This window comes from Corvus moneduloides, chromosome 11 (assembly GCF_009650955.1).
Source record: "Corvus moneduloides isolate bCorMon1 chromosome 11, bCorMon1.pri, whole genome shotgun sequence".
NCBI lineage: Eukaryota > Metazoa > Chordata > Aves > Passeriformes > Corvidae > Corvus > Corvus moneduloides.
Genome location: NC_045486.1, coordinates 13,035,824 through 13,046,940, shown reverse-complemented (window position 1 = coordinate 13,046,940; position 11,117 = coordinate 13,035,824). Strand labels below are relative to the sequence as shown.

Genomic DNA, 11,117 nt, shown 5'->3' with positions numbered 1-11,117 from the left:
AAGGGAGATGAATATTTGTCTCTACTAACAGTTGGATTATTCCCACTCCCCAGATGCCATCTGTGTGAAGGGTTTGGTTTGCACTAAATACAGCCTGTGGGCTGAGCTAGGAAAACAGATTGCTGCACCATTACATTAAATAGTTGTCATTAAAGTCTGGTTCATCAGAGGACTGTGAGCTGCCATGGAGATTTTTTTTTTTTTTGGAGGGAGGGATGCAGTTCACTTCCATGTCAGGATGCTGAAATCAGATTTTAATGTGAATTTTATGACACTCTGTTGGCAGCAGTGTCACCTGGGATTCCTAGGACTTCTCACCTGAGGTTTGCAGGTGGGCAGGGGTGAGAACCACCAGCTTCCTGCCGCCCCGAGCTGCGGCAGTGCAGAAAAGGGGCTCTCACTGCCTGTCCCTCTGTCTTTTCTTTCTGTCTTTCCCCAATCCCTGGATGCTGAGAGCAATTTAAACCCCTCACTGAGAAATACTCTAAATTCAGCAACATTCTACATTGCAAACCACCAGGTACAGACTCATGTCCCGCTGGTTGCAGCTCTGAAGCATAAACACACACACACAGACACACATACGATGCAAAAAGGTCCTTTTAATCCTTCTGCCCCTGCAGAGGAATGGCAGGGCTCCAGAGCCCATGGGAACATGGCTCCCTGCCCTTCAGGTGTTCAGGTTAAGTACACAGAAGTATTTTAGCCCTGCAGTAGCTCCTTACATTTGTGATCAGTACAGTGTGCTGCTTCTAGCTGATTTATTTTTGTACACAATGAAGAAAAAGCATCCTGAAGGTTTAATTTGCCTTCTCACTCAAAATATTTGAAATATATATCTAACAAGATATTTGGGGTTTTTTCCCCACTAAATATTGCACTTGCTATGAGTTTATCTGCACCGGTCTTCTACGAGATCTGTTGGCATCTGTGTATTTCCATGCCCTGTACGAGGACTCAGCACATTCATGACCTCGATCGGTGGCTCTTCTTTGGTCTCCTCTTCTTTGAAAACTTCGATCTCAGCCAGTTGAAGAAGCCACTTTTTGCTTTTAACTCAAATTCTACTGGGAAATGGTCACTCACCCCCAGCGCCTGCAAGACAACGGCACAGAGGGTTGGGAGTCACCTGTACTCTCTCCAAGCCCTGCCTGGGTGGAAAGTGGATGTGCAGTGCTTGGATGTGGGGAGGTGGCACGTGAGCATTGCATCATTTTGGGAGGGATGATCACCAGTGACCTGGTTTTACAGCCAGGTCTGTGTTCAGCACTGCCTGGACACTGCTGGCTCTGTGCTCCCGTGACAGCCCTTCCCTGCTGCTGGAGAGGCTGTGCTGTGCCTACCTGCTCCTCAGTCATATGAAACTCCTCCAGGAAATCAAAGATATTGGCAGAATGTGGCACCACAGCCTGGATGAGCTTCTGTCCACTGACCACAATCCTGCAAGGAGCAAGGGAAAGCGGTGCTGTGATGGGGTGCCTGACCTGTGGCAGCCACTCTGCACTGAGCTGGTGACCAGAGAGGTAGCTCTGATGAAGTCACAGCTATGTGTGGTTTGTTGTTACCCATGGGCTGCCCCCCCGGGATGTCAGCTCCTTTAGGTGCCTCCTTGGCAGCAAGGCACATAAATATCTTGGTGTGCACTGGCCTTGGAACCAACATTAAATGACTTCTGTCTAAACCCACCCAACAATGCTGCAAATTTCAAAGCCCGGCTCTGGATACAAAAATCACAGGACAACAATGACTGGAGTATCAGTGAAGTCCTGCTCAGACCCAGAAACTTGTTCTTCAAGAGGACTCTGGGCTCTGATAGCTGATGTATTCTTGTCCCTGCCGAGGGAACTGCAGTGGCAGCAGGACTTGCCACATGTCCAGGGTAAGGTGAGGTGTCCCCTCCCTGAGCAGAACCTTGCTGTGCATCTGTCAATCCAAATTACAAATGTAAGAGCAAAAGCCATGGTGCAAAGCTGGCATGGAGAAGGCAGCAGCACCTCCTGCCAGGTGTCTGCAGGGCTCTCTGCAGATGAGAAGTGCTGCTGGCTGTCCTGTCATCCGTCCCCACTTGAGCCGCAGCAGTGGCTGGTTCTGTGTAAATCCTGCCCAGGCTGCTCTGCAAAGGGCTTTGTGCTCCTGACTAGAAGCATTTGGATCACGTTTTCCCTGGGCACTGTTTTATCTTTGATGGCCTCGTACATTTGTTTTCTCTGTTGGTCACTGGCACCTTTTGATACAATTTTTCTCTCAGACAGTCATAACCAGTGGGTGGTTTGGCAGAGAGCCCTTTACCTGTCGTATGCGCATCTTGTGCTGTTCTTCACCGTTGTGTCATTTTTGTCACCAATTAGCCAGAGGAATTCGGAGTAAGTCCTCAGACGGATGTTCTTCCACTGCTTTTGGGGAACATAGCTACACCCAGCATTGAAGTCCCCCATGAAGATGAAGTTCTGGAAGGTAGGAGAGTTTCCAAATGTAATCATGAGGACAGATTTTCAGAAGAAGACCAAGGAGGATTACTATGGTACATGGATGCAGTGGGGCTTTTCCTTTCTGCTGGGCACACCAGGGCATGCTGATAATAGTTTTATTAGGTGATCAGGTTTACTGTATAAAATGTGGAGAACTCAATGAAAATACATCAAAGAGATACTCAAACCCTGGGGCTCATTATCAATGGGTTTAAGGTTTTCAGCTCCGAATAGCAAATAACTTGGCCAGTGCCTCGGTACCAAAGCCCTGTTAGTGACACAGATGTGGCAACCAACCTCGGTTTTCCAGCGCTGTTTGACATCTAAGTACACATCATAGAGCTCATCAATCTCCCGCACTGCTGTGTCTGGTGTGGTGTGCAGAGGGATAATAGCAAACTCACTGACAGCTTCAAAACAAGGCAGAACAACAAGAAAAACGTAATGGTTAAACAGAGAATGAGTCACAAGGAAACAGAGACTGACTTGTGAGCAAGGGGGTTTTTCTGAGGAAGAAACAGCTTCTGCTGTGACTTTGGACCAGGGTGATCTCTGTGGTTGCACAGTGTCCCCTTCCAGGTGCTCAGCTGGGCCTGAGCTGTGCCAGTGCAGGCAAACCCTGACCCAGCACCCACACAGAAACTGCTCCCAGGCTATGCCAGAAGCACGGAATGCATCCACCAACCCACTGCCCACGGCAGCAGCAGAGGCTTTCCCAGCAGGGCATGTGCAGGGCTGTGGGCTTTCCCAGAGGCAGCGGCCCCGAAGGGAGAATGCTGCTCTCGGAAGGAAAAGCAGTGTGGGGTCTGGATGCAGCCCCTTGAGCCTGCCCTCGACGTGCTCGGGTGCAGCCGGCGCTGCCCTGCTGACTCACAGGGGGACAAAGACTTGTTTCTGAAACACCTCACCGGTTTTGGGAGACTGCCACCAGATGGCGAAGGGCTCTCTGGAGAAGACATCCTCGTCCCCAGGCTGGGTGTCAGGGTACTGGTAAGTTTGTTTCACCGATACCTGATTTTGCCTGCAGCAGAATGAACGGGCCATGTCTAACACTGACTCCGTGCTCTGACTTGGCCCCCAGGCCGTAGTCTGGGATGGATACAGCCACACTGGTGGCTGTGCTGGGATGATCCCCACATCCAGGCACAGCACAAGCCACCTGCAGAGCCTCTCCGGCTCCCTCAGAGCAAAGCCACCACCATGTCCAGCCCATCTCCAGGGGCTGTGCCCCAGAGGGCAGGGGGAGGGCTGGCTTGTTGGCAAAGGGGGCTCACCCACCTGTAGATGAAGACGTACTGCTCCTTGTAGCTGTTCCTTCCCAGCCTCTCGCTGGCCACGCACCTGTACTCCTCCTTTGGCCCCGTCAGCTGGCTGGAAGGAAAGTGGTGTTCCTGAGTTTGTTTCTGCACTCACAGGGGACTGAGAGAGAGATAATTTTGCGTGTGCCCAAGGGTCTGGGTGTTGCCTGCCTGACCTCAGAGGGAGGTGGGTACAGACACTAAACCCTTCTCAGGAGCTGGACCCCTGCTCCATCACCGGCTCTCCAGTCCACCCTCTCCCTGCTCATTGCAGCCTCTGTCTCTCTTTCAGCTGGGTCTCATGTCCAGCCAGCCGAACGCTGCTGTTTCTTCCGGATTGTCATTCCAGGCAGGCAATCCCTAATCTAAAGCAGTTCCGAGCCCTGCAGGAAGGTGGCTGTTCTGCTGCAGCCTGATGCCAGCCCAGTGAGGGCATTTCCCCTTCCTTTTTTTCTCCTTCGGGAACTTCTCCGTACCAAATTGAATTTAACTTGGTTATACTCATTCTAAAATGTGTTCTGCAGTGGTCTGGAACTGGCTTTGCTCCTGTCCCTCAGCAAGACTGCCAGACCCTGGTCCTTCCTTGACACTGGGACAGAGCCCAGATCCTAAGATTTTGCCCCAGGAAGGTGGCACTGAGCTGAGCACAGGCTCTTCCCAATATTTGTCCATTTGCCCATGGCCACCCTACCTGGTGAGCTTCTCCACCAGGAGAGGACAAACACGGTTCTTGCTGTCCTTTATTTCCATCAGCAACATGATGTCACAGCGGGAAACGATCTGCAAGGGGAAGGAGCAGGAGGAAGTTTGCACATGGCTGGTCTTAGAGGATTAGGAAGGGGTTAGAAAGAAGTGGTTACAGGCATGGAGGAAGTCCTTTGTGGAAGAAGTGGCACCCAGCCCGGGATCGTGGGAGGGGAGCAGGGGCTGGAACAATGCTCTTCTGCTTTCAGAGCTGCTGCACGCCCCAGCAGGAGCTGGGAGAGAGAAGCCGGGAGCAGAATGGTTTCAGATTTAGTGGAAAACTTCAGCACCTGACCCTGAGGAGGAAGTGTGGAAGGGAAGGAGCAGCAAAAGCCCCTGCTATGAGCCTGATTCCACCATCACCACAACTGCTGGGGTGCTGCCTCTGCCCTGCCCCACTCCTTCCCCACGGTCAGCATTCACCTGTCTCAGTTTGTTGCAGACTCCTCTGAAATAGCCCCTGGAGCCCAAAGAAATGCCCTGTCTGAAAATGGGGTCCCGACACCAGCGGACTGCACACCTCAGAGGGACTGCAGGCTCAGCTCCCACAGCTACTGGTGGGATTCCCTGTGGGAAAGCCCAGATCACACAAAGCCAAACACTCTCAGGAGCTTCCTCCTGCCTCTAGTTTCATTGTTCTTTAAACTTTGTGGGTGATTTTTGTCAGGAAAAAAAGCCCCTTTTTGCCCTCTGAAACCTACCCACAATTATCTAAGTTACCCCGTAAGTTAGTATATGTCGCCCACAGTGATGGCTGTATAGGAAGAGTGGTCTGGGAATGGCAAAGCCAAGCAAACTACCCTTCTCTGCCAGTCAGCAATAAAAGGAACTAAAATAAATGCAGCTATGGTGCCACTGCTCATTGGTGCCATTCTGCATGCACAGCCACCCCATGCATGCACTAACGCCCAGCCCCACGTCCTCCCTCACTGTGGCATCTTGGAGGGCATTTTCAAAGCTACAAGTCTAAAAGGTGGTTCTTTTTAGAAGCAAGGTTATCTTCAGTTTCTGCAGAGGCAGCCTGATGGTGAGGGTTTACTTACTGAAATTAGTAATTGGGCTTTTCAGATTTCTACCAGACTCTAATATGACAGATACTATTTGGTGTCCTGAGAATAGGTTTAATTAGACAAGAATATTTGATAATAACTAGCACATAAGGAAGGTAAATAATGTATCACAAAACAAAGCTTTGTGGATTCAAAGTGAAAATTATTTTTACTGTGCATTGAGGTTTTCCTCCTTTCCTAACTCAATTTGCAAAGGAAACAGCAAATATTGTTTCTGTTATATTCCCATAAAGGCTAAAATAACAACATACATTCTGTTCAAACACAGGCTGACCTTTACTTTAAGCATATTATGTTTTTTAAATAATTCGCTCTTTTTTTTTTACTTGATATTTAACTGTGAAAGACAAATAAAGTGCAAGATTCTGCATCTAAGAAACCCTTGGAAAGCTCAGTGTCTGTCTCGTCCCGGCAAACGAACGTACCTTTACCACGACATCGACAACTTCAGGTTTGGCTATTTTAGTTTCTCCAAAAGACTTCACATTGAAGGAGCAGATTTTTAGGCTCAGAGATGGGGTGAAATGGAAGAGTGAAAGTAAGAAGAAGAGCAACATCTTCATGGATCTGGGCAAAATGCGTTGCTGTGAGCGTGCCTGTAAATATGTATGAGTGTGTGTGTTTATGCATCCGTCCCCCTGTGGCTGGTTGGGAGGTCAAACTGAGCAGTCAGCTGTGTCAATCATGAACAGGAATCACCATTTCCTCCTTTCCCTCACTTCCATCTCCCAGCACAAAGCAACATGGAGACTTTGAACTTCTGCCTGGGGGGAAAACAGGCTCTTCTGAGCCAACCTCTGAATCCTGGCAGAGCAACCGCTCTGCCAGAACACAGCATCCCTCCCCACAGCGAGACACCAGCTGTGGGATGCTTGCCATGACTGGGCACCAGCTGGGACCACTCTGGGCAGTGCTGGACCAGGACCAGGCTCCCTTGGGCCATTCCAGGCCAGCAGTCAAGACCAGGCAGAGGATGGGGTGGGTGGCCTTTCAGATCTGGGAAGCAGCAGGAGGGAAGACTGGGATTTCTGGAGGGCACCAGAAGCCCATTGGAATGGACAGGCAGCCATGGGAAGATACATGATGTCCCAGCACTGTCGTCAATCTCCTGGCCAAATGTCCCCAGCACAGGAGTCTTGGTTTGTGCATGTGAGTCTGGCTTGTGCTGTGCAGTGGAAGAGGACACAGGAGTTTGGCTAAAACACCTGAGTGAGGATGCTGCAGGTGGGATGGCTTGCAGGGAAGTGGTGGCCTTTGCAGGGAAACCACCCCCTACCCTCCCTCAATCCTCTACCACATGTCAGCCCTCAGCCAGAGACACATTTGTTGGTTCTCAACCAGGTTATAATGGCAGGACGTGTAACAAGAGGTCAAGCTAAATGACATCTTTAAGTGTCTTGAATTTTTCCCCCTGTGCTTATGGGGTGCTTTCACATCCTCCTTCCTTTCTCTGGGAACATCCAGCCTGCCTGCACCCTGCTACCCGAGCAGGTCTAGATCCAGAGGCACCAGGGCATGGCTGCCAACACTGAACCAACTGAACAGGCTCAGATGGAGACAGCGCAAAGCACAGCACAGGGAGGGGCTCCCAAAGTCATGGCACAGCTGAAAGCAGTGGGATGTAGGCCTTGCTGGGGAGGCAAGTTCTCCAGGGAATGGGCTGCAGGTGTTGGAATAGGCACACAAATCCCTTTTGGCATTACAGAAATTTGGAGCGCTGGCTGCCAGCAAGGGACATGTCACCACATTACCTCGGTGTTGCCAACCAACAGAGCTACTTGGGGAGTGGGCAGGTGATCCTCCAAAATAACAGGGCTTAGATGGTGCTTCCTCTCCTCTGGCTCTCCAGTGAGGTGTTCCCAGGCAGGACAGGCTCTGGAAGAAACTAATAGAGAGGGGAGGGAAAGTGACAGCCTTAGAGGGGTGTAAATCTACAGCTTAACCTTCTAAAAGCACAGCCTGAGCCAAACGCTTGTGACAGCAGCTGCAGCCTCAGGGTCAGAGTCATCAAAACCCAGAGCTCTCCCCCAAATCAGGCTTGTTTTGGCTGCCCTGGCATCAAAGAGCAAGTGCTTGTTGTGGTGCCCATGAAGGCTCTGACCCTGAACCATGGCTGTCAGTGCTGTGTTTATCTTCAGGGCTCCTGGCTTGTCAGTTACCCCTTTCTCTTCCACCCCAGGCATTATCACCAGGACAAACTGCAGCCAGTCGACCTGTGGGGAGTGACACAGGGAGTTCATGTTCCTTTCTGCACCACTTTACTCCCTGTTTACTTCACTTTCTGTGCATGTCCTCTTTGCTCCTTATCAGGTCATAAAACATGCTCCATGTGGATGCATGAACACCGACAGTTCAGGGCTGCCCTGCTCTTGCACAAGAAGCTGCTGATGAAATCAACACAGTTTGGGGTTCTTGTTCCCACTTGGACTAATGCCAGGTGAGGGACACCCTCTCCAGCTGAGCAGTACCTGTGGAACATTCCTTAATAAAGCCCCTCCTCAGCCTCTCCCTGATCCCAGGGGAGAAGAGGCAGCTGAGGGCAATGCAGGAGCCGGTTTGGGCAAGAGCTCGGAGCAGTGAGAAGGTGCTGCCTGGGGCCCTTGGGCGAGGCTTTGCTGACAGCCGGTCCTGGGTGCATGGGGGCTGTGGCTGGTGTGTTGCTACATCTGGAGCAGCAACTCAGCCCTCCATCTTCTTCCCACTCCCAAGAAGGTGCTGTGGGATGGATGGGGTGAGATGTGTCCCTGTATCACACGCCTGCCCTGTGGGGCAGCGGGGTGTGAGGGTTCTGCAGCCATGTGGGGGTTTCTCCTCTCCCTTCGGGCACAGCTGCTTCCTTTTGGCTGCAGACCTGGCTGCCTGTAGGGAACCCAGAGAATTGTTTTTGTTGGCAGAATTGGACTGAGAGGATCTCTGAGGTTTCCTGTGCCTCCCTGGGAGGGCTGGAGGGAGGCACTGAGGGGTCAGCCCACATCCCTTTCTGCTCTGGCAGAGGAAGCCTATTCTGGGCTTGAAGGGCAGCGTGACTCACGGGATGCTCCATGAGGGGAGAGCACCCAGGGGGTGCTTGGGGCTTGGCTGAAGCTTCATTTCTTCTCTGTAGGAAAGATGTGGTGTCTGTGCTGGTCAGGGGTTTGGCACCAGTGCTGCTGTGCCCTTTCAACAAAGGGTGTAAAGGCTGGCCTGGTTTGCCTGAGCCCCAGCCCATTGGGGTGTCCCTGCTTCCCCACTCAACATCCCCGTTAGCCTGTTCCCACAAAGAGGAGATTGGCTTCAGGGAACCAGGGGCAGCATGGGCAGAGGTGGTGTTGGGTGTGAGGGGCAGTGTGGGGACCAACACCCCCAGGCTGGTGCTCCTCAGGTGCCACCACAGCTCTGTTTTCTGGACAAGGGGACTCCCCTTTCACATACCAGGCTTCAAGGTGTTACATTTTTCTTAATTTTTACCATTTCTACACAAATTGCCACTCTGTAAACATCCACTGTGGCAGGGGCAGGTCCAGGAAGGGCCAGCCCCAAAGATGTCATCACCATAAAAGTAGGTTCCTTTGGGCAAATGAAATGACCTTTGGGCTCTTGGTGACCTTATCACAACCATCAGGCAGAGTATTTTATCGCAGTCTCCCGGACTTTCAAGTTAATAAGTAGCAAAACACTTGGGCCATTTTGTATTGCTGAAGTTCATAGCTGGGCTTCAGGCCATATATGGTGATTTGGGAAGCGGTTTCAGTGCCAATATAATGGCAGTAATTGTCTTGGTGTTACCCTCTGGCATTTTGGTGCAATGCAGGGTAAAAGTATTTGGTGTGCAAGATATGCGGAATGTTTTGAATCAAATCTTTGATACTTAATTTTTATGTATAATTCTGGAAGGTAAGTGTTCTACTTAACTAATTACCATCAAAGCACAACTCCTTTGCTGGTCCAGGACTCTGATAGGGTTTTCTTTTTCAATTTAATATGTCAGTATTGTTCAACTAGTGGTTTGAAGCATGACAGCCTGCCCACTACAAGGCAGTTGAAGGAAAAAAGCCACATCATGCTTTCAGTTTCTTGAAGGAGGCTGCTTAGCTGAGCTGTAGAGGAGCAGGAGGTAATCTGAAATACAGGCTTTGATGCATGACAACAAGATGAGGCTTTGAAGTTAATCCGCCATAAAGATATTGCAGCCACCAAATAAGGTTTTGTGCCAATAAGTACACCCCTATTGTTAACAGTTAAAGATGTAATTAAAATGCGCATAATATATGCATTAACTTTGAGTAGAGTTAATAAAGTATTATTGAAAGCTGTTATTAGGCAAGTAGGTCTTGCTTTATAATGTTTTAAAAGGCAGGAGCATTGTTCCTGTGTTTGTCCCAGGCTGTGCAATGAAGCCCCTGAAGAGCGACAGGGCGGCTGCTCCAGGTGGTGCCCAGAGGAGTTATTTATCCCTGTGCTCACCCAGAGCTGCTGTTTGCAAACCGAGGTGAGCCGAGATCTTATCCCTGTCCTGGGGGGTGAATTGTGGTAGCTGTGTGTTATTAAAGAGGCACTGCTCAGGGCATGGCAATGCCTTCCTCAGCAGCAGCTCCCGTTGTGGGCTCTGGGCACCCGCCTGCCCCGGCGCTCTCCCATGCCCACAGTGACCTGGGCATTGTCACGGATTGTGCCACAGGGCCAGCACTGCACCAGTGGGAATAATGGGGACAAGTCACCCTGGGAAGATGATTCACCCGCCAAGGCAACGTGCTGTCACTTGTTACGATTGCAAACAGCCTCACCGTGTGCCCTGGAGATCCATCACCCAGCAGTGGAAAATAACATGGAAACCTTTCACCTAGTGGAGCAATGCTGCTTCTCGGTTCGGTGAGGCAGAAGCTGGAGTTTTCCACAGCCACACTGGACTGAATCCAGCCAGAGCTTCCACCTTCCTATGGAAAACAAGACTGTTTACATAAATGTCTCGTTGCCTGGTTTCTGGGGCCATGGGACAGCTAATTCTGATTATTTTTAATGTTTTTTTATCATGTGGTTGGTCTGACTTAGAGACATTTTGTTTCCCACTGAATCATAAGTTATTGTTGTGGTCATTGTCTGTCCTGCTCATAGCACCAAAGCTGTGCCCCTGTGCGGGTGGGAAGCCCAGCTCCTAACACTGGCATTAGGAATGAGTAATTTTTGGCTGAGGGCCAGCATAGCTGGGCTCCGAAGTGCCAGCAGCCTTGGAGGGTGACGCAGGGGTGACTCGGTCCTCGCCAGCTGCCACAGCTTGCAGGATGAGTTGTCTGCAGGCTGAGAAAAGAAACAAAACTCATGGGGCAGGTCAGAGCAGGCGCTGGCTTTTAATTCGGGCTTGCCACACTGCAACCACCCCAAACGTGGCCTTGCAGGGGCCTAAGGAGGTGCCCAGGGAGCTGCTGGGGTTTCCTCTGAAGCCTGAGGCTCATCTGCTCTCTGTGGGCACAGGGAGCCCAGCCGTGCCCTGCACTCTCCTCTTTGCCTCCCCTGTGCCATCTGGAGTGCCCAAGTTCTCCTCCACTGTGCTGGGACAGAGG

At 50.9% G+C, this 11,117-nt stretch overlaps 1 protein-coding gene across 1 annotated transcript; it reads right to left on the bottom strand.

The window, feature by feature from the left end:
* Nucleotides 1-582: 582 nt before the first annotated feature.
* Nucleotides 583-6,206, bottom strand: DNASE1L3 (deoxyribonuclease 1 like 3). The gene is made up of 8 exons (XM_032121202.1): nt 6,006-6,206; nt 4,458-4,546; nt 3,747-3,839; nt 3,377-3,489; nt 2,766-2,878; nt 2,290-2,447; nt 1,344-1,440; nt 583-1,095 (listed from the first exon to the last, which is right to left on the bottom strand). The coding sequence occupies exons 1-8, from the start codon at nt 6,141-6,143 to the stop codon at nt 967-969; spliced, it is 930 nt and encodes a 309-aa protein (XP_031977093.1). The 5' UTR covers nt 6,144-6,206; the 3' UTR covers nt 583-966.
* Between the last annotated feature and the right edge of the window lie 4,911 nt (nt 6,207-11,117).

Excerpts from the sequence above, each read along its gene's own strand:
- DNASE1L3 (XM_032121202.1), bottom strand. The coding sequence starts at position 6,143 with ATGAAGATGTTGCTCTTCTTCTTACTTTCACTCTTCCATTTCACCCCA. Across the intron at positions 3,840-4,457 it reads CTGGTGGAGAAGCTCACCAG|CCAGCTGACGGGGCCAAAGG; the intron begins GTAGGGTGGCCA and ends CTTTCCTTCCAG. Across the intron at positions 2,448-2,765 it reads AACAGCGCTGGAAAACCGAG|AACTTCATCTTCATGGGGGA; the intron begins GTTGGTTGCCAC and ends CCTACCTTCCAG.